This window comes from Sarcophilus harrisii, chromosome 2 (genome assembly GCF_902635505.1).
Source record: "Sarcophilus harrisii chromosome 2, mSarHar1.11, whole genome shotgun sequence".
Taxonomy (NCBI): Eukaryota; Metazoa; Chordata; class Mammalia; order Dasyuromorphia; family Dasyuridae; genus Sarcophilus; species Sarcophilus harrisii.
In genome coordinates, this window is record NC_045427.1 from 40827354 (window position 1) to 40850710 (window position 23357).

A 23357-nucleotide genomic window follows, 5' to 3' on the forward strand; every position below is an offset into this window, starting at 1 on the left:
ATAGAGAGGATTAACAGAGACATTAAGATGTTCCTCCAAAAACAAAAGAAAGGGGGAGTCTTGGGTAACCCTAGAGAACTTCTAAATTTAGTTCTCTATACCATTAATTTTTAAATTTTTGATAAAGACGCACTGGCTCCAACAGACAAGTTTTATAACCCACCAGAAGGGCAGTGTCCAGTGTGAGCAGCTCCACTATCTTTAGATAATCGCCAGGTGATGTGGAAAGACCCAGAAAGTGGTGAATGGAAGGGACCTGATAGGTTAACTGCTTGGGGAAGAAGGTTTGCTTGTTTTTCTACAAATGGAGAAGAAATCAGATGGGTGCCAATGAACCGTATTCAACTTGTCCATCAGAAAGAGAGGAAAAACCTCAAAACAAAGGAGAAGACCTAAGAACAAAATCTACAAGAATTATTGGATACCCTAACACAAAATGAGACTGTTTGCAGGATTTGAAAATCAGCAGGAATCATTGGATTCCTTGAGATGAAAAATTGTTGATGAAACTACTGCAGGACTTCAAAGCTTACAGGAATTATTGGATTCTTGGCACATGAACTGATGGACAATAGATTCCTTTTGGACTATTTCTAGGACTTATGGACATGTATAATTCCTCATGTTGATTCATGTTTTCTGTTACATTACTATTAGCCTGTGTTATATTGCTATGTGCTTATGTAATTTATGTAATTATGTGTAATACCTCCCATATTGATGGATTTATGTATACCTGTTTTAAGAGTGAGCCCCTTCAGAAACCCGCTAATCTGATTTGATTTTCCATTTCCTGTGGTGTTGCCATCTCCCTTCCTGAGATGTCAAGGAGTGCGTGATCACCTCCTTTTTATAGTTTTTCACTCCTTTTTTGAGCAGTCAGAGAAGGCGTGATCACCTTCTTTTTGGGGTTCTCACCTCCTTGAGAAGTCAGGGAGGTCATGACCACCTATGTTTAAAATCAAAAGAAGGCGGGAGATGTTAGAATTCTTACAAGGTGCTAAGTCAATGGAATTGATAGAGACAATGGTTGTTTAGCAGGGTGCTTAACAGTTCTCTAGACGTATTTGGTACTTACTACAATTCCACAAGATTCACATCTTTAAAAAAGCATATATCAGCTAGGAGTCTCAAGCAAGATGGGCTTCAGGAGATGCACAAGCCAGAGACAGCAGTTGGGCAGAACTAAGAAGGACTGAGAAGTGGTGGCAGGCTGTCCTGTGGAGAACACTGAAACCAAGATCTGGAAGGCTTCCAGAAAAACTAGCTGAGCCCCAAGTGAAGGAGACAAGATTTTGAAGAAACAATAGATTTGGACCTTTAACTCCTGGCTGCACTTGGGGTGATTACTTTGAAGTGAAACTAAGGCTGCCTTCAGAAGCTCCCCAAGAAACCTGCTGCTCCCAGAGAACATTAAACTTTAGAGAAGAACATTACACTGACCTAGTGGAATTTTGCTGAATTAAATACTAATTGAAATCAACTGCTAATTGGTCAGATGACAGAAACTTCAAGATAAACTGGGAATTTGACTTATTGTCATTTCACTTTGTTTCTGATAATGCGAAAGGATCTGCTATCTAACTTTGGTAAACTCAAAAGCTCTTATTTTAATTACAATGCTTACAGAATTCTTTCAGCCAACAATCATTATAAAAACAAAGCCCAAGGGGGAAGGGAGAAAAAGAGTCTTATTTTTGCTTAATGTGGACCAATAAATTTATGTTGAAACTCCAGCTAAATTCACAGCCAAAGGAATCTGTTACCTTCAGGCTAATTTCTCTGGGTAGTAGCTGAGCTTGCACTCAGGAAGATCTCAGTTCAAATGCAAACCTCAGATTCTAACTGGGTGTTCCTGGGCAAGTTCCTTAATATCTGTCTATCTCAGTTCCCTCCTCTATAAAATGGGGATAATAGTGTCTACCAGAAAGGGTTTTATATGGATAAAAAGGTAATCTGTGTAGCGTACTTTGTAAACCTTAGAGCACTAGACAGATAAGTGGTGGCTATTATTATTATTCTTGTTTGATTTCAATGGGGAAGCTGTCTGGATGATTACAAATATAAAGGTCCCAGGGTCTTTCCTTAGGAATGGTGATGTACTGGCCTAGTTCTAGACTTGAACTCCTAGGATTTTACTTCAGATTTCCAAATCAGTTTTTCTTGAATTCTACCTTTATACCCTTAGTCAGATAACTCCCTTCGTTTTTGTTTGTTTTTTTTTTAACTTCACAAGGTGTTTTAAAAAAAAAGTTTCATTAACAGGTTAACAACAGCAACCTAACCCAACATGCTTAGTCACTACTGAAATTAAGGACAATGTATAAATTATCATTTCTGTTTTTCAGTTATTCCCATCATGATCTCATAAGTCAGTCAGATACTAAACATTAATTAAGTACCTACTATGCACTAGACATCATTCACTTCCATTCCCTTTTCTTCTTTATAGTCACCATATGTTACCCATAATTCTGATTCTTTTTTTATTTCATATGGTTTTATGAAGGTCTTTCTATTGTACTATCTTCCTCACACTTACTGGTTTTAATTGCATTGCAATACCATATATGTGAATAGAAGACTTAACTATACTCTTTATTATTTAAAATGTAGTTTGTGCTATTTATGATTACACATAATGCTATAAAAATCTTTGAAGAGTTCTCACCTTTTTCTTTTTAACAATACTGTTAAGATATATTCTCACAAGTGAAATTACTAGAAAAAAAGATATATTTTTAAATTTTTTATTAATTTTTAAAGCTTTTTATTTTCAAAACATACACATGGATAATTTGACAATATTGACCCTTGAATAGCCTTGTGTTTCAGATTTTCTCCTCCTTTCCCCCACTCCCCTTCCCTAGATGGCAAGCAATGCACCATGTTAAACATTTTAAAATCCAGTAAATATAAACCTATTCATACAATTTTCTTACTGCATAAGAAAAATGAGATCAAAAAAAGGAAAGTAAATGAGTAACAAAATGCAAGTGAACAATAACAAAAAGAGTGAGAGTGTTATGTTGTTATCCACATTCATTCCCCACAGTCCCCTTTCTGGATGTACATGGCTCTCTTCATATGATTATTATTTTAACTTTAGCTATGTGCTTCCATAATTCTCTCCCAAAAGATTTTACAAGCCTAAAATTCTATCAGTAAATAATCCATAGATCTATCCTCTACAACACCAGTAGCAATGACATACTACCTTTTGATTGTTGTTGACAACATGATAGATGAGGTGGTACCTCAAGAGTTGTTTTTTGTATCCTTTGATCATTGGTGGTATTAAGCATTTTTCAAGTAATTGCTAATAATCTGATATACTCAGACTTCAGTTTCCACTGAGGAAAGAGAATTGCCCATATAGCTTTTAACAGTTTCTTATATATATCATTAAAAAATTTTTTACTCTGAACTTAACACTAAACAGATGGAATACCTGGATGTATACTGGGAAACAGAAAGGGTTACATGAAACTGTTAAGTCTTTTACATAAATTAGCTTTCCCGTTAAAGTATCTATGTAATAAGATACACCTGTAGCTTTCAGCACTGTTCCTGCCTGTCCTCTGTTCTTGTGTCCTCTTCTTTTTATTGCTACCCAATCCCTATCCCTTTTATCCACCAACCTCTCATGTAGGCATAAGAATTAAAAAAAAAAAAAAAAAAAAAAAAAAAAAAAAAAAAAAAAAAAAAAAAAAAAAACCCAAAAAAAAAAACCTGTTAACAGTATAACAAGCAAAGCAAAGGTTTATATTTCATATCTGATAATGTCATTCATTTTGCAGATCCATAGAGTTCAGATGTTAGATTTCACCTGCCATATATGTGGTAAACATTTTTCCTCAGTGTATTAATTTTACTATATATATATTTTAATTTTCATGTAATCAAACATGTATCTTGTCCCCTCAAAATATCCCTTAATAACTATAATAAAGACTTTATTCCATTTACTTCTTTTTAACAAGTGTTTTTGTTGTTAAAGTCTCATCTAGTAAAAATTCACCAAGCCATAATATATGAGTCTAAATGAGTTTCAGACCAGTCTAAGCAATTTTAAAAGTAAATTTGTATAAGACAACTCTGAGATACCAATACACATCTCTCAGATTGGCTGGCATGACAGGAAAAGACAGTGATGAATATTGGAGGGGATATGGGGAAACCGGGACACTGCACTAGATACTGATAAGCATTAATTCTTGATCCATTCAAATCACTTTCATTTGAGATTTACAAACTCTCAATTACACCTCCCTAAATCTTAACTTTTTAATTTAAAAATTTTGCCTTTAAGAATGTTATTTTCTTTCCTTTCTTCCCTGTTTCCAAAATTATTTCTTATTAGAACTAAACTATTTTTTAGAGAGAACACTTTGATTTTTTCCTGTTATAAAAAAATTTTAAATGACAAATAACTTAAAAGATTTTTATAGTAAATATGTTTCTTTAAAGAAAAATATCCTTTATACATTTTATGTTAATAACAGACACCTTCACTTCAAACTGTTACTTTTATTATAGCTAGAAAAGATTATTTAATTTATTCTTACCTTTGTATTTATAGTAAATCTTAGGGCATAAGGACAGTGAATTAACCTGTAATTTCATAACTACAGGAACTTCTAGGTGAGGAAACTTCTCACGAAAGCAAGTCATCGCCTTATCTACAATTTATTGTCTCAGAGAACTGTCTATAGCACTGAAGTGAAATGACCTAACAGGAATGTCACACACAGAGTCACTAGATCATGGGTCAGGAGATTAGTTTCCTCAATCTGGTTTTGAGGCCAGTTCTCTAAACAAAATATCATGCTGTCTTAAATCTTAACTAAATACAATAAGCTTAAAAAGTATTCTTTTTATTAATCATTTATCAATTTTGATTTCTTTTTCTATTACTTATTCTTTAGTGGTAGATTTTTATTGATAAATTCTACTAGATCTTGTTTTAAGGAATTTTTTTGTTTTAAAGCAATATGATATTATCTATATAATAACTAATTTGGGGGCCCAATTCTAATTTAAATTTATTTTGTATATATATTCAGGTTGTTGTGAGGATCAAATGAAATCATTGTAAAGTGCTTAGCCCTGCGTCAGGCACATACAAATGTCAGCTAGGATTTCTTTAATAGTATGTCTAGATTAACTGAGATCTCAGAAAACACTAAAATATATAAAAAGACCCTAATATTTGTATCTCATACTTTTGTCTTCCAAACCTGTACTCTGTTCTGGGTCACATTTCAATGCTTTTTCAATTTTGTTGTTTCCTGGGACCTTTGCTTATTTGCTGGGTCCAAAGAGGCTACAGGTTTCCAATGTATTGTTTTATCTCTTCATGATTGTGAACACTTCTAATGCTTTGCTTTATTTTCCCTTAAGTTTTTATACAGTCCATTTCCACATTTTCATCTCCCGTCCTGGGGTGGAGAATCCTGGGGCCCACAGGTTCCTCAGGCTGCACAGGCAGCAGAGGGGAGGCACAAGAAGGCCTGGGCAGGAGGGACACATCTGCTTTTGCTGTCAGGCAGATGGCATGAGTCTAGTCATGGAGTTCTAAGAGTCTTGGAACCACTCAGGCTCTACCTGCAGACTAATTTGGGGGCAAGCAGGTGAGAGTCCCTGCCATCCTAGCTAGGCTGGTGTAAGGCAAAACTGCCTACAAGTCTTCCATTTTGGTCTGAATCAAAACGATCCTAGCCGAGTACTCTCCCTTGCCTTGCTTTATCCTGGTCATTCTGGAATACTGATGGGAAGTTCTTAAGTGGGTAAGGTGTCTTTGTCCCCTGCTCAGTGAATGGGGTCTCAATTCTGCACAGGCTGCCTATGGAACAAGTTCTGACTCTCCTGAATCTGCTACTACTACTAAGAAGGGGTTGCCAGAGAACCTGCTCCTAGCAGATTAAATAACCATGTTTATTAAGCAAAAGATATACTTCAAGTAGCTTTTATTAAAACATAACCACATTAAATATTATGTTAAAGTTTTTGGAACAAATTTGAGTCTGATTCCTTATAAAGTGCTACTTTTCCTCCAATAAGGGCAATTTTTCTATCTGTGCATGTTTTGAGAAACAGGATAAATAAGTGGACCCTCTGGAATAACTCCAGAGAAGTTCCAGAGAAAAATGTTGGAAATCAGTTATCTGAAGTATTCTTCTTCCACAGAACTTCAAATCTGTCTTACCCATCACCAATAACGTCTCACTTGATAGGTAGTCAGGGAGAGTAACAAAATATCTTTTAAGAGCACCATGTCCTACACATTGTTAAGTATTTAAGAAATACTTGTTAAATCGAACTCAAAAATGATAGCAACATTTCTGGAAATCTTACTGCATTGGAGAAAGCATTGCTAAAATAAAAGGATCATTTTATGCAGTGTAAAAAATGTAAAATAGAAGCAGATTATATGAGTAAATATGGTAACTGGCATGTCCATTTTCAGGCACATTAAGATATACATCATTTTTCAGTTTTTATTTCGATAATCTAAGACTCTACTATGTAAAGGAAAACAGCTCTCTACGCACCTGTAGAGACAATCAAGGCCTCCTGGTCTTTCTAGTTGCATAAAGTTATGTCGCAGGTTGAGGTAGGTGATGTCTTGACTATAGAAGAGATGCTCAGGAACTTCCTCAAGACTATAACATGAGAGATCAACTGTACTTATTCTCTGCGACACCACCTGAATAAGTCAAAGAAAGTTGTAACTGAGCAAGTATATTAATACTTTTAGGAAATCACTGAGGATGGAATACACATAAAGAACAACCCAGATTATAAGGATGTGCAATAATAACCAGGCAAAGACATCAATCAGGTTACTGTTAGAAATATCAGTGAATTCTTCCCCATCTCACCCTGTCCCTCCCCAATCAAACTGGATACAAAGAGGTATAAATAATCAAAGAAATGAAGAGCCTCAATACATCCATGAGTATATTGTTATAAATTAAATTACCAAAGTAAAAATAAGTATTTTAGGCCACCAAGCAAATTTAAGATTATCCAGTTTATGTGACTATAAAGACACATCTAATAATATGTCAAAGCATGGGATAACTACAACAAAACTAACCTTAGAGATAAAAAGTCAAAATAATACAATGTTTAAACTACAGAAATTCAAGGGTTAAAGGTTAAATCAATAACGTAATATGGACTAGAAAAACAAGTTAAGAAAAATAGAGGAAATGCCATGAGGAAGTCATTTTTGATTTGACTACTTATCCATATTTGATAATTACAAGTTTTATTGCTTCTCTAGTTCATGGATTCAAGGTTAACAGTTTTAATTTTTAAAATGAATATGCAAAGCTAGTATACTACTGAGCAGAAAGAGACTAGATTAATGAGGAAATCTAGATAAACTTTTAAAGTTATTGGTCTTTATGGAGTTAAAATAGTAAACATAATAGGAGGCCTGTTAAGTGACCATAACAAGCCAAAAAAGAAGAAAAGCCTTCATAACTAAATGATGATCTAGAAATGGCAATATTACAGTTCAGTGCCACATCATTAAGAACAAGGTCATAAAAGGTATAAATCAAAGAGTACTAAGATAGAGGAGCAGGGGATTCTAGTTCTGACTCTAGCATTTATTGAACCACATATTTTGGGGCAAGTAATTTTATATACATTTCCTTATCAAAATAAGAGATACCAATTGCTTTTCCCACCCTCAAAGGGGTAGTTTTAGGATAAAATTGGTTAATTTATAAGAAAATCTTTTTTTTAAGTAGAGCCATAAAAATTTTAAAATTACATCTATACTTTTATGCTCCAGATATATGTATAAATATATATGTTGAGACTATATTTACAGAACATATAATATCTTGAAAATCTTGTATATTTGAGGGCACACTCTCCCTAGAAATTCATTATCACTCATTATTTATAGAGACAGTCCAAGAAAGATCATTGAAAGCCAGAACATGATCTTTGGGGAGAAAGTGTAGCCTCTGCACCTTGGAGGCCTGCCGATGCCATCTCTGGCACTCTGCCAAGGACTCAAAGCTGACATGGTACGTTGGAGCCTGGGCTCCTGCAGAACTGAAGGCGAGAGTGTGTTGTCGCCGTTTCAATTCTTCTACCTGGAACAAGAAGACAAAGGGATCATCAAGAGAACCAGGTTCCATGATGAAGCAAGTTAGGCACCAACTAGGGAAAACACAAGATATTTCACATAATGATGGATCATCACATTCACAAAGTTCCTTGAACCTATAGGTAATAATGATGGCATTATTCAATCATTTGGTTTTAATACAAACCCAGAATATAATTATTATTTGGAAGTGGTAAATAATCTCATTTGTAAGAATACATGCAAAACCAGAAATTATTAAAGGTAGAGGAACCTTTGATATTCAGTTTCAGAATTCTCAAGTTGGGCTTGTAAACAAAAGAACCAAAATAAAATCGATGTATTTAAGACACTTACAATATATAAAATACAAGTAAGTATGGTTTACCTAAAACAACCTAAAAGAATGAAGAGTAATTCTCATCTGTCAATCTCACCTTTCCCCCAACAAGGGGCAAAATGTGCATCTTTCCAGTCTGGCAGTCTTTCACCGAAGACACGATAAGGCAAGTTCCACAGAGAATAACTAAGCGCTCAGCCCACTTGTGAAGCTGGGTCTTTCCCTTGCGTACATTATAGATACCAGATAAAAGAATCCGGTCTAGATGATCCATCTGGCATGGTTTTTCTGAAATAAAGAGTACATGACTGTTTATTACATAATTATAGTCTTATCAAATGTGTATATTAAATTAAATTAACATGCCCTCCCTACACACCAGGTTTAGTGCAAAATGCTGGGAATACAAAGATAACCAAGAAGAAAGCCAATCCCGATCCTCAAAGAAGCTTACATTCTATTGGGGAAAAACAGAGCATAAAAGGAACTTGAAGGATAAAGAAAGGCAAGAATGATGATAAAGATACCTGGGGCAGAGGAGGGGAACAGAGAACAAGGATCACAGGATAAAACCGTAGGAGGACCAACTAAGCTTGTCCCATTACGAGTAGGCCAACGATCACATATTCAATATCTGCTCCGTGCCAGACAATGCACTAACTACTGTGCATGTAAAGGGAAAGGCAGCACTCATTCTCAAGGAGCTAGCTCACAGTCCAGGAAGGGAACAACCTGCAAACAACCTTTATGAGCAAGATTCAGAAGGGGAAGCCTCAGATGAGAGAGGCCCAGAAAAGACTGCAGGCAGAACACTCCAGGTAGGAAGAACAGTCTGGGCCACTGGGTCACAGAGCAGATGCAGAAAAAACTAAAAAGAGACCAAGAGCTTGAAAAGACAAAGATAAATCAAAGGGGTTTATATGGGATCGGGATCCTACTAGCAATAGGGAAACATAGAATGACTGGACAGCACTGGGGGGGTGGGGGGGGGGAACAGCTAAGAGTAGCATGAAGTAGATGGGAGAAGAGCCTCAGGGAGACCAAAGGTCACAGTCTGCCCTTTCTGAGCAGAAAGCAGAAATGACAGGACATGGACAATTTGCTGGGTATGGGACAACAGGAGTAAGGAAGGTGATCACTTCTAGGTTGGGAACTAGGTCAATCTGGGGGTGCAGAGCACAAGACCTGAAATCAGAGAATACTTGTCGAATAGCTGCATGACCCTGGGCAAATAAATCATTTCATTTCTGTCTGCCTCAATCTTCTCATCCAAAAAATGGGGATAATAGTAGCACCTACCTCACAAGGTTATTGTGAATACTAAATAAGGTAATGCTCACAAAGCACTTAGCACAATATAGGACTTAAAAAAAAAAAACAGGGCACAAAGCATTCTTGGAAAGTTTGTATTTTTCTATAAGCACTCTTTAATCTCAATTTTAGCAGAACTATGATTAAAATTGTATTTAGGAGTGTGCATCACAACATAGCATTTTCACTCTTTCTGTTGTTTGCTTGTATTTTGTTTTCTTTCTCTTTTTTTTCCCTTTTTGATCTGATTTTTCTTGTGCAGCAAGATAATTGTATAAATATATAGACATATATTGGATTAATTGCCATCTAGGGAAAGTGGTGAGGGAAAGGGAGGGGAAATTTGAAACACAAGGTTTTGAAAGGGTCAATATTGCAAAATTATCCATGCATATGTTTTGAAAATAAAAAGCTTTAATTTGAAAAATTTGTATTTAGGATATAATTACATTAATAGAGCATATTTTGTCAGAAAGTAACTGGGTAGCTCGGTGGATGCTGGGCCTGCAGTCAGGGAGAACTTGGTTCAAATTTGGTCTCAAACACTCCCTAAGCTGTATGGCCCTGGACAAGTTATTGAAACTTTGACAATACACTGGAGAAGAAAATCGCCAACCACTTCAGTTTCTTTGTTAATAAAGCCCCATGTGGAATTATGAAGAGTTGTATTTAACTGTATAACAATAATAACAAGCATATTTTGAACTTTATTTCAAATGATGATCAAATAGAATTAACATATATCAAGTGCTTTGTAAAAATTAAACATTAAATGAAAGAGTCCAGTTTTAAGGTGGCTTAAAGGCAAGGTGTTATTGCCTATAAACATTCCAGCTATTACTATTATTTTTTCATATCAAAATGAAAACAGCATTGCTTGAAAATGAAAATGTCTAACCCTGGTAAACAAAATCCAATTACTGTTAAAATTAGTATCTCAATTTGTACTTTCAACAATTTTGCCTTGTTGAATTTGGAGAAAGACTTTCAAAGTATTTAGAATACATGGAAAAAAAAAAGACTTCTGATGATTTTTCAAGAAAAACTACATGTGATTGATAAGTTAATGATGACTGAGATCAGCACAAATACTGTAGTGATTGATGTATCTTTGCACCAGGCAATTCTAAGCTACATGTGATGGCTTTTGGCACTGCTCCTGGTGTCAGCTTCAGACTTGTGTGACCATCAAAGTTTATAACTGGGGAGGGCACTACAGAAAAATGGAGGCAAAAGAAATCCCCTAAGAAGACATGGCAAAATTCTACTTTGTAATACAGAACTTGAAATGAATCAAAAAGATTTTTGTCTACTTAAGAGTATTTTAAATGTCTTTCCAAAAATATGTCACTAGTCTCCTTTCCGCTATTCGTTATTTACTTTAAAACAATGACCTTATTGAAGGCTAAATTATTAGCCTTTCACTGTAAAACTATTTTGTGGTATGTACTGGAACGAAAAGTTCTTTCTAAATTATATAGAGACTGTCCATTTACTCTTAAGTTTCTAATTTTAGAGGTAAATTTAAGATCCCATTTAAGATATTGGAAGAAAATTTGTAAGAGCCTTCTTTTATTAAATAAGATACTCCACAACTCAACGTAAGTTTACTATAAATCGTTTATCATTTTATATAACTGATATTTAATTGAAAGGGGATTTTGCAAAACCATGATTTTCCTGCAGTTATGATTTTGTTTCTGAATAAAACTTAATACTTTAAAATTGTGTGATTGCCTATTATAAAGACATACATTAAATTAATGGTAATTAATCTATAATTCCTTGGATTCCTTTTCCTAAATCCTTTAAATCCTACTATTTTATTTCAAAGAAAACTTCTAAAATCAGCCATCTGTCAGAAATGAGCAGTTAATTTTGCTTTGGATAACTTATTTCTTTCTTATTTTACATGCTGTTTCAGTAATACCTTTTGCAAGGACTGACCAGAAGCAAAGAATGTCTGAAGCCTTTATCTTAAAAAATATATATATTGATAGTGATAAAAATTAGAATCAGATAATTCAGACCTCCATTTCAGAAGTACATTGGCCTTAATTAGAACAATTTGTACATTTAAAGAAAGCAGAAAGAAGCTACAGGCTTTTAAAAAAATATATGCAATTACTGTACAAATTTAAGGGATTATGAAAAAAGTAATAGAGTGTCTCAAAAATCATAGTGTTTTTATTTTTAAATAGTTTTAAAATTATTAAAGATTAAACTGCACTAAAATTTTAGGAACAATTAGCATAGATGCCCAGGACTTAACAACAGGTTTCAATAGTAAAGGAAGTTTTCACCCTGCCTCACCCTTTAACACCCTAGACCTCAAATACATATTTAACCCAATCCCCTACATTTTATAAATGTACACAGGTCTGAATAGATGTCCAGACTTGGGGCCAAAAAAAAAAAAAAAAAAAAGGCAATACAACCTAAATAGGTTGCATTATGTCCAAAGTATTCTGTTTACCAAGATTTTTTTTTTTAAGTTCTTTTTTGGTTAACTCAAATTTCAAATTCACTCTACCACTTTATTTCCTGAGCTTCTAATTAAAAGTTACATTTTAAGTTCTTAAAATATTTGGAATACTGTGAGGGGAAAAATCTCACACTTTTTTACTTATTTTTTTAAATATGTGATTATAATATAGCTTTACAGGCCAGCATGTAAATTGTATTATGATTCCATCATGCAAACTGTTAACACTTCTAAATTTACCTATTATCACCTTCAAGATGTACAAGGTTCTAAAAGTATAGAGAGCTTAGAATTAATATGGGTGTGCTGGCTGGGAGTTCCTGGTAGCTAAACTATTGTTTTGTTTTATTTTTCTCCCAAAACAAAGCAAACAAAAACCATTAAAAAAAAAAAAATCAAACAGTTTGATTTAAGGTTCCCAAATAACTGTTAGTAAAGATGATTTGTGTACTCTGTATATAATCATTTCTGACCTATAAACGTACTAAGAGAAAAAAGATAATCAATCAAATGCAAAGTGATTGATTCAGGACAAAAGAGAAAAACAATACATAGGCAATTCGAAGTAGCAAGCATCTCTTAAGCACTATCCACACAAGGAGCCTAGCTAGACTAGCATAAGCAAGAAAATGAAAAGCAGAACTTACAAACGGAAGAGCATTGTTTCTCATTAGAGAATGAGCTCCTTGAAGGCAGATGCTGTTGTTGGGGTCTATTTCAATTAGCATTAATCAATCTGACAGACCCACCTCAGAGTTCCGTGCTGTGCCTAGGGAGGATAACCAGGTCTAGTCTAGACCAATCCCTTGTCCAAAAGAAGAAGGTTACCATCTTATGGCCACTTAGCCACCCAATTTTCTCCTGTCCAAGTCAGGAGAAGTTCTTCCCTCTTGTGTGGAGACAGTCCTGACTTCACTAGCATGTGTCCCCATGGCACATCATTTTGCTTATTTTAGATCATGCATCACATCACTGGACATCTAGTTTTGCAAAAGGAGGGCCTGGAAGGAGGAAGCATCTCAAATCGTGAGGAAGAGGGGAGGTCCATTTCACTGGAGGGGGTCACAGACTAAGTGCCATATATGAATGTAACAGAACAACACTACTGTACTATATGAAAGGATAAAAATGGGGAGATTTATATGAACTCATTAAGATTAAACAGAACCAGGAAAACTTATATGCACACTGATGATGTATGTAATATGTAATAGCATATTATAATATGTAATATATAGCAACATAATGGAAAGAACAAATAATCAAAATTGAATGCTGCAAAATCATGCTTAAGCAATACCTCTAAGAAGAGATACAAAAAAATACCTCTTCAGCTTCTTTGCAGAAATTGAGATGACTATAGTTGTGAATTACTGAAAATATTAGATTTTTTTTTACATGCTGGTTAGGATTGACAATTTTTTCCCTTTCTTTTTAAAATCTGCCATAAGCCGAATACAGAGAGGATTGGCGAGACCTACATGAACTGATGCTGAGCGAAATAAGCAGAACCAGGAAATCATTATATACCTCAACAACGATACTGTATGAGGATGTATTCTGATGGAAGTGGATTTCTTCAACAAAGACAAGATCTAACTTAGTTTCAATTGATTAAGGATGGACAGAAGCAGCTACACCCAAAGAAAGAATACTAGGAAATGAATGTAAACTGCTTGCATTTTTGTTCTTCCCAGGTTATTTATACCTTCTAAATCCAATTCTCCCTGAGCAACAAGAAAACTGTTCGGTTCTGCACACATATATTGTGTATCTAAGATCTACTGTAATCTATTTAACATGTATAGGACTGCTTGCCATCTTGGGGAGAGGGAGGAGAGAGGGAGGGGAAAAATCGGAACAGAAGTGAGTGCAAGGGATAATGTTGTAAAAAATTACCCTGGCATGAGTTCTGTCAATAAAAAGTTATTTAATAAAAACATAAAATAAAATAAATAAATAAAATCTGTCATAAGCAACAGTTCTCTGGAAGTAGTTTCCTTTGGAAAATAAAAGTAAACAAAAATAAATCAATGCAGTTTTAAAAACTATCCTGCAAGGATGATTTCAGAAAGGTCTGGAGAGATTTACACGAACTGATGCTAAGTGAAGTGAAAAGAACCAAGAGAAGGTTGTACACAGCAACAACAAGATTATGTGGTGATCAATTATGATGATGGACATGACGTTTTTCAACGATGAAGTGATTCAGGTCAATTCCAACAGACTTGTGATGGAGAGAGCCATCTGCACCCAGAGAAAGGATGTGACAACTGAATGTAGTTCACCATATAGTATTTTCACCTTTTTTTTTTTAATTATTGTTTGCTTGGTTTTCTTTCTCATTTTTTCCCTTTTGATCTTATTTTTCTTGTTCAGCATGATATATGTGGAAATATGTTTATATAACCTATATTGAGTTACTTGCTGTCTATGGGAGAGGAGAGGTGAAAGGAAGGAAAGGAAAAAAATTTGGAACATAAATTTTTGCAAGGGTGGATGTTGAAAACTATCTTTGCAGGTATTTTGAAAATAAAAGCTAATATTAAAAAAAAATTTTAAGTTATCCTACAAGAGACTCCTCCCAATACAAACTATTGATACTACTCCCCTACCATGTCTTCATCCTGAAAGCACTGTGTGAATCAGACATTCAGAAGGGATCAATTAATATGTAACAATTAAGTGAAAACTACCCAGGCTCCATTTCCTTGTCTGTAAAATGGGGATAATAATGTCTTCACTACTTTTCCTCACAGAGTTGTGAGAATCAAAAGAAATAAATGCGTATAACCCATGTTCTAATCTCCCTAAGATTACATGTACTTGAACCTGCTCTCAAAGCTGACCCTAAAAGGTCATTTTCTTTGATTTGTTGCCCTTAGCTGAAATTAATACCAGAAAAATCTCCAGATATATATCCAGGCTAGGTTTCTACAGATGCAAGTAAAAGGAGTCTCTGGCTCCTATACAAGTAATTCAAAAAATAAATGCACATAGAGTTTAAGCAGCCTTTATTACACACACAGACACAGATAAACACGCACACACACACAATATAAAAACCTTAGGAGCTCATGTAAGTAAAAAAAAGCACCCACAGGAAACCTCAGGAGCTCATGTAAATAAAAAAAGCACCCACAGGAAAGTAATGAACTTAGGAGGTACCAGAATAGTAACATACCAGAATTCTAAAGAATACAAGGCACTGAATGGTTAAAGTGATTTGTCCATGGCAGGTCTAGTGGCCAAACTGGAGTCCCAGTCTTCCTAGCCATTTCCAAATGATGCTGCTGGTACTCTGGCCATTTTGCTCCTCCTCCTCACATTTGTACCTGGACTCTGCCTAGACTATTGTATAGGCAACCTTCTTCCCACCATACCTGCATTGTCTGAATAATTAACTCTAAATGTGATAGAGATGGGATGGTGATTTTATGCTTCGCTCTTCACTCTACCCCCATGATGTGGCTTTAATCTTTAGACTTAATAGATCCACAGAGGTGAACCTTTTTCTCAAGAGGAATGCTACTTAAGAAATTTCTTCTCAGAAAGTAGGCCCCCAACTTGGGATCTTGGGATTACTCTTGAGGGTATTCCCTAGGCTACTGCTACCCAAGAAATATCCTTTCTCTGGCCTGAAGCCTAGATTATGAGATCATGCTGCCAAAGAAATTAAAACTCCCTCTTCTCTACATAAAAGGTTATAGTTCTCCAGAGAAACAGAGAGGGAACTCATTTGACAGGAGTTAACTTCCTAATCAACCTTCCTTGCATATACAAGCCCTCCTAGCTTTATTAACTTTAGTTACATCAGGCATCTGAGGAAAGCTGAAATTGGTTTTCTAACAGAACTATATCTTTGGAAGTGTTCTCTTTTCTTTATCATAAGGAAGCTGATACTAAGAGGGAGTATGGGAGAAGGGAGTTTCTAGGAGTTCCAGTCTAGGGAATGCATTACAAAAATTGGCCAGACTTAGAAAAACAAGTTTTTCTGGATCCACCAAAGCAGTGAGAGGTTCATGTCTAAGGAAAATCATTCTGCCAGCTTCTAAGAAGTTGGATTTTTGAAAGGAGAAACTGAGAACAGGGGCATTAATTACTGACTATTGCAATAGTTCAGCTAAAAAATGAGAAGGGCCTGAACTAAGCGTTGCAAGCCATGCAAATGGAGAAAAGAGGGCTGATTCAAAAGATGATATGGAGGTCAAAAATGATAAGATCTGTCAACTGATCAAGTAATGAATGAAAAGGAATACAGAGTGGGTAACATTATCAGGAAGCATCCCCATAGTAAAGACTGAGTCTACAAAAAAGCAACTCTACAATGAAGAACAGGAGCATGTTAACATTGAAGAAGCAGCAAAGCACAAGTGAAAGAGCACTTTGTTTTTTAAACTCAGATGTGGGTTTGAATTCATATGCTACTCTGTGATTTTTATGCATACATTTCATCTCCCCTGGCCTCAGCTTCACATAAATACTGCACTGGAAACTTATACCAGGAATTTTTTGTGAGAAAGTGATAGACAAAAGTAGTCCTAAGCAAAGAAATCAAGTTGCCCCACTTCAGCAACCTCTTTTTCAAAGTCTACCAACTCTAAATCTCTTTCAAGCTAATCCCAGCTAAAGTGTTGGCAAAATAAGGTTACTTATCTAGGGTAAATGCATTTTCAGATGGTACCCTTAAGAATAAAAGCCTTTAAAATCTCAGGAATGAAGGGGAAGGAATTTGGTCTCAAGTGACTAAAGACAGTCCATTCCTTCAGTAAAGTCACCAATTCCAACTGTGGATTAGGTAGCCAATTTCTGTCCTACTGGAAGCAGAACAAAACTTTGACCCAGTTTAGGGGAGACAGAGAGTAAGAACAACAGACTAAAAAGTTTTTTTTTCTATAACAAATTCATAATGGTGGGTGCTCATGTGCACATGTTCATACACACACACACACACACACACACACACACAATTCCCCAAAACTCATCCTTTTAGAACATCATCCCTTCCAACAACAAATTAATTCAAAAGAGATTTATTAAGCACCTACTGAGACTAAGGCATTATGTTAAGCCCTAAAAATTAACAAATGAAACTATACCTGCCTTCAACAAGCTTATAATCATTCCCTACTGTTTTTGGAGAGGGGGATTTCTTGTTCCCTCAGACCTCAGAGAGCTATTTTCTAACTAGCTACTACACTTGTACAAAATTTTGCATTACAATTACCAGCTTTGGCATCTTACTCTTTTACTATATGATAAACTCCAGTCCTTCCTTTATACTATCTAAATCATCTTATGCATAGATTCTGCCAAAAAATCATTAGTTACTTCTTATTACCTTTCAAAAATAAAATCAATCTTCACAAATTGGTATGACCTTATCTTTCCAGTTTTATTTCCCATTAATCTCCTCTAGTCAAAGTGGATCAGTCTCAATTCCTAGAATACACAATGGTTTTCAGCCTCTGGGAGTCATTATTCCCTAGGATTGAATATTCTCCCTCCACACACCAATAAACAGTGGAATAATATGAACAAGCATTTTCTTCTCCGCCCCCCTTTTTTTTTTTACTGAGGCAATTGGGATTAAATGACTTGCCCAGGGTCACACAGCTAGGAAGTATTCAGTGTCTGAGGCTGGATGTGAACTCAGAACCTCCTGACTTCAGGGCTGGTGTTCTATCCACTGTGCCATCTAGCTGCCCCTTGAACAAGCACTTTCAAAGGATGAGATCTAAGCTATCAACAACCATGTTTTTAAAAGTCAAAAAATAAGATAAAATTAATTATTACAAAAATGTACATTAAAACAGCCCTTAGGTTTCACCCCACATTCATCAGATATGTACCAATGTCATTATCAACAACCTATTCCACCTTAAAAGGAAAATTACAATCATTGGAAGAAGTAAGGAAAATAAATAATTCTACTATTTATTGGTGGAGTTGTGAATTACTCCAGCTTTTCCAGAAAACAATTTGGAAGCATCCTATAAAAATTGCTTAAGTGCGCATAGCCTTTGAACTAGGGATAACACTACTAGACCTCTACCTCCAAGAAACAAAAATAAGAATAAAAGAAGCCACATGGTGGGAGAAGAGAACTCTCACAGAAAGATTTTTCATAGTGACAAGGAAAAAAAAAAGAAACCCTAGAAAATAAGAGGGTACCAATATCACTCAAGTATAAGGTATTGAAAGCTAAATGAAAATTAAGCAAAGAAATCAAGAAAAAAAATGTGAAAAATTGATGAAATTCACAAGTCTGCAGAGACAAGAAAACAGAAAGTACTAGATTCAGATTCTATTCATACCAAAAGGTAAAATAATAATTCGATAGCCATGAAGATTTTAAAATTAGGTTACGGTACTAATACTGTTTTCAAACAAAAAATGTGGCAAATAATCATAGGCCCATATGATTATGCCAAAGATACTTTACAAAATCACAGAATTTTTCCCTTTAGAAGAGACCTCAGCAGGCAGTTCATACCCAAAAGGAACTTCCATTATACTATATCTAACAGGTAGTCACATTCAACCTCTACCCAAACCTCCCAAGACAATCTACTTTGTAGGAACTTTTTCCTGTGCCCAAGTCTAAATCTGCCTCTTCTTAGCTTCTACATAGTGCTCCATATTTTTCCCCTCTAGGGTAAACATTAAGACTAACTCCCTTTCAACATTACAGACCCATTTGGAAGACTCCATGTCCTTTTTTCCCCCAGGGGAAACTTCTCCAGGTCCTCCATTGGATCTTCATATGACAAGGTCTCAAGATCCACCATCACTATAGCTTCAAAGACATACTCCAGCTTATGTTCTCTTTAAACTGAGGCATCCAGAGCTGAATGAAATACTCCAGATATGATCTGAACACTGAAGAGGATGGTGGGACTATCATTCTCTCATTATATAAATTGCAGTCTGAATATGTTCCTTCTACACCCTCTCCCAGCATTCTGACTTTATGAAGGTGATTTTTTTTTTTTAAGCCAAGAGTGAAATTTTGCCTTTCTCTCTATTAATCTTATCTTTTAGATTTAGCCCAATGCTCTAGTTGCTCAAGATCTCAGGGGAAGTGATAAACTAAGTGGCTAACTAGCCCTCCCAGTTATATGTTACCTGCAAATCTGTTGAACTTTCCATCTATACCTTTGAACAAGTAAATCACTGATAAAAATGTTATTAAACAGCAGATGACCAAATGAATATCTCTCCAGCACTTCATTGGGCAACATTAAATTATAAATAAATAAAATTATAAATAACTGGATACTCTGAATCCAGCTAAGCAACAAATTTTCAATTGAGCTGTATTATCATTACTTAGGGCCCACTACCATCTATTCTTAAGAGTAAATTTTTTTTAATAGATTGATTTCTATTTATGAAATCAAATCATAAGCACCTAGAATCTTCCATGGGCTGAATAAAATAATCCCTACTTGTAGGAAAATTAGCTTCTAATGGAAGAGACGACTATATATAAAAATGCAAGTCTGACCATCTTCATCTTCTATTCATTTATCTCCACTGATTCTCTATTACTTCCAGGATCAAATATCTAACAAGCATGAAGTTTAGCTTTCAAAGCTTTCCATAACCTGGCCCCACTCCTACCTGTAACATTCCATCTCCTGACTGCACCTTTTCACAAGCTGTTCCCCTCTTCTAGAATGCTCTCCTTTCTCCCCTCCCTCTCCTGACTTCCTTTCAGACCAAACTCAACAGGAGATTTCAGAAAAACCTGTAAAGACATACATGAACTGATGCTGAGAGATCAAGCAGAACCAGAACATTATATACAATAACAGCAACGTTGTGTGATGATGAGGGAGATTTAACCCTCCCTCAGCAATGGAATGATAAAATTCCAAAAAGACCCATAATGGAAAATGCTGATCACATCCAGAGAAAGAATTATGGAATCTGAATGCAAATCAAAGCATATTATTTTCACTTTTTTTTGCTCAGAGAAAAAATTATGGAGTCTGAATATAAATCAAAGCATACTATTTTCCACTTTTGCTGTTTTTTTTTTTTCTTGTGGTTTTCCTCTTTTGTTCTCTCTCTTCTTTCACAACAAGCCTCGTGGAAATATTTGTACATGTATAACGATATCAGATTGCTTGCCATCTTGGGGAGAAGGAAGAAAATAAAAAATATGGAAGTCAGAATCTTACAGAAGTGAATATTGAAGATTATCTTTATAGATAAATGAAAAAAAAATCAAAATAAAAGATTAAGCTCAAATTCTACTTTCTGCAAAAGGCTCTTCCTAGACCTAACACCTCTAGTATCTGCCTTCTCACAATAGACACAGATACAGAAAAACAATTATTTATTTATAACTATATCATTGTATATATCATGTTATGTACTTGGTATTTTTGAAAGCTGTCTTCCCCTGTAGAGGGGACATCTATTTTATTTTATTTTTTATTTTTTTTTTATTTAATAGCCTTTTATTTACAGGATTTATACATGGGTAACTTTACAGCATTAACAATTGCCAAACCTCTTGTTCCAATTTTTCACCTCTTACCCCACCCCCCACCCCCTCCCCTAGATGGCAGGATGACCAGTAGATGTTAAATATATTAAAATATAACTTAGATACACAATAAGTATACATGACCAAAACATTATTTTGCTGTACAAAAAAAATCAGACTCTGAATTATTGTACAATTAGCTTGTGAAGGAAATCAAAAATGCAGGTGGGAATAAATATAGGGATTGGGAGTTCAATGTAATGGTTTTTAGTCATCTCCCAGAGTTCTTTTTCTGGGCATAGCTAGCTCAGTTCATTACTGCTCCATTAGAAATGATTTGGTTGATCTCGTTGCTGAGAATGGCCTGATCCATCAGAACTGGTCATCATCTAGTATTGTTGTTGAAGTATATAATGATCCCCTGGTCCTGCTCATTTCACTCAGCATCAGTTCGTGTAAGTCTCTCCAGGCCTTTCTGAAATCATCCTGTTGGTCATTTCTTACAGAACAGTAATATTCCATAATTTTCATATACCACAATTTATTCAGCCATTCTCCAACTGATGGACATCCATTCAGTTTCCAGTTTCTAGCCACTACAAAAAGGGCTGCCGCAAACATTCGTGCACATACAGGTCCCTTTCCCTTCTTTATAATCTCTTTGGGATATAATCCCAGTAGTAACACTGCTGGATCAAAGGGTATGCACAGTTTGATAACTTTTTGAGCATAGTTCCAAACTACTCTCCAAAATGGTTGGATTCGTTCACAACTCCACCAACAATGCATCAATGTCCCAGTTTTCCCGCATCCCCTCCAACAATCATCATTATTTTTTCCTGTCATCTTAGCCAATCTGACAGGTGTGTAGTGGTATCTTAGAGTTGTCTTAATTTGCATTTCTCTGATTAATAATGACTTGGAGCATCTTTTCATATGACTAGAAATAGTTTCAATTTCTTCATCTGAGAATTGTCTGTTCATATCCTTTGACCATTTTTCAATTGGAGAATGGCTTGATTTTTTATAAATTAGAGTTAATTCTCTATATATTTTGGAAATGAGGCCTTTATCAGAACCTTTGACTGTAAAAATATTTTCCCAGTTTATTGCTTCCCTTCTAATCTTGTCTGCATTAGCTTTGTTTGTACAAAAACTTTTCAGTTTGGTATAATCGAAATTTTCTATTTTGTGATCAGTAATGATCTCTAGTTCTGTTTTGGTCATAAAGACCTTCCCCTTCCACAGGTCTGAGAGGTAAACTAGGGGACATCTATTTTAGCATGATGCCTTTTAAAGTGCTGATGAGCTTCTTTGTACCTCCAAAGTGTAGCACAGTGCCTAACACACTGTGTTTAATAAATATTTAATAAATTTAATTTTATATTTAATAATTTTTTTTATTTAATAAATATTTGGTAATTGAGAGTATAAATAAATATAAATTGAATAAATACAAATTAGTTAAATACAAGACAGTTTTGGAGGCTGGGTACTAGCATTTGGATTGCTTTATCTGAAGATCAAAAAGAATGCCTGTTTAGTTGGACAGTAGAATGTGAGAGGAGAAATAATAGCTAAAAAGAATGGAAATATAGTTTAGGGATAGAATGCAGAGCTTTAAATACTAAAAAGAATAGTTTTCATTTTATTCTGGAGGCAACAGAAGCCACTGGAATTGACTGAATAGGAAAGTCACATATCAGATCTATATTTAAGGACAATCTTTTTGGCTGCACTGACTTCAAGGAGGAAACCAATTAGCAAGCTATTTCAGTAATTTAGGCAAGAGGTGATCAAAGCCCACACTAAAGTGGTAGCTGTGTGAGCAAAGAGAAGGGGGCAAATATGAGAGATACTATGAAGGAAGAAAAGGCAGCTGATTAGATCCAGGAGATGAGAGGGAGGAACTGAGGATAATGCCTATTGTTTTTAAGATGTCTTTAATTAGCAACTAATTTTAGATAAAGATGGCAACTAGATAGAATACTAGAGAGAGTACTGGGCCTGGAATTAAAAATACCCGAGTTCCATTATTTGACAAAAACTGCTGGGAAAATTAAAAATTAGTATAGCAAAGACATCTCATACCTTGTACTAAGATAAGGTCAAAATGGATACATGATTTACACCATAAGCAAATTAACAAAGGATGGAATAGTTTATCTATCAGATTTATGGATAAGGGAAGAATTTAGGAACACAGAAAGATATAGAAACCATTACAAATTGTAAAACAGATCATTTCAATTACATAATTAAAAAGTTTTTGGCACAAACAAAATAAATGCAACCAAGATTGTAAGGAAAACAGAGAAAAAAAAACTGCAACAAGTTATCTCTGATAAAGGCATTATTTCCCAAATACATAGACAATTAAGTTAAATTTATAAAAATACAGGTCATTCTCCAATTGATAGTCAAAGGATATGAACAGTGTTCAAAGAAATTAAAGCTATCTATATAACAATATGAAAAAATGCTCTAATCTTGCTTGATCAGAGAAATACAAATTAAAACAACTCTGATGTACCTCCTCTCACCTATCAGAGTGGCTAATATGACAAAAAAAGAAAATTTTGGATGTTGGAGGGGATGTAGGAAAACT

The 23357-nt window shown here is 35.0% G+C and overlaps 1 protein-coding gene across 2 annotated transcripts in view; it reads right to left on the bottom strand.

Moving 5' to 3' along the window:
• The window catches only part of PHLPP2 (PH domain and leucine rich repeat protein phosphatase 2), a 91144-nt gene that overhangs the window by 30625 nt on the left and 37162 nt on the right, over positions 1-23357 (bottom strand). For both annotated transcript variants that reach the window (XM_031950017.1, XM_031950016.1), the window contains exons 4-6: positions 8551-8741; positions 7995-8120; positions 6555-6709 (exon numbers count right to left, since the gene is read on the bottom strand). In XM_031950017.1, the coding sequence (XP_031805877.1) occupies positions 6555-6709; positions 7995-8120; positions 8551-8741 (472 nt within the window). The remainder of the gene's footprint in view (positions 1-6554; positions 6710-7994; positions 8121-8550; positions 8742-23357) is intronic.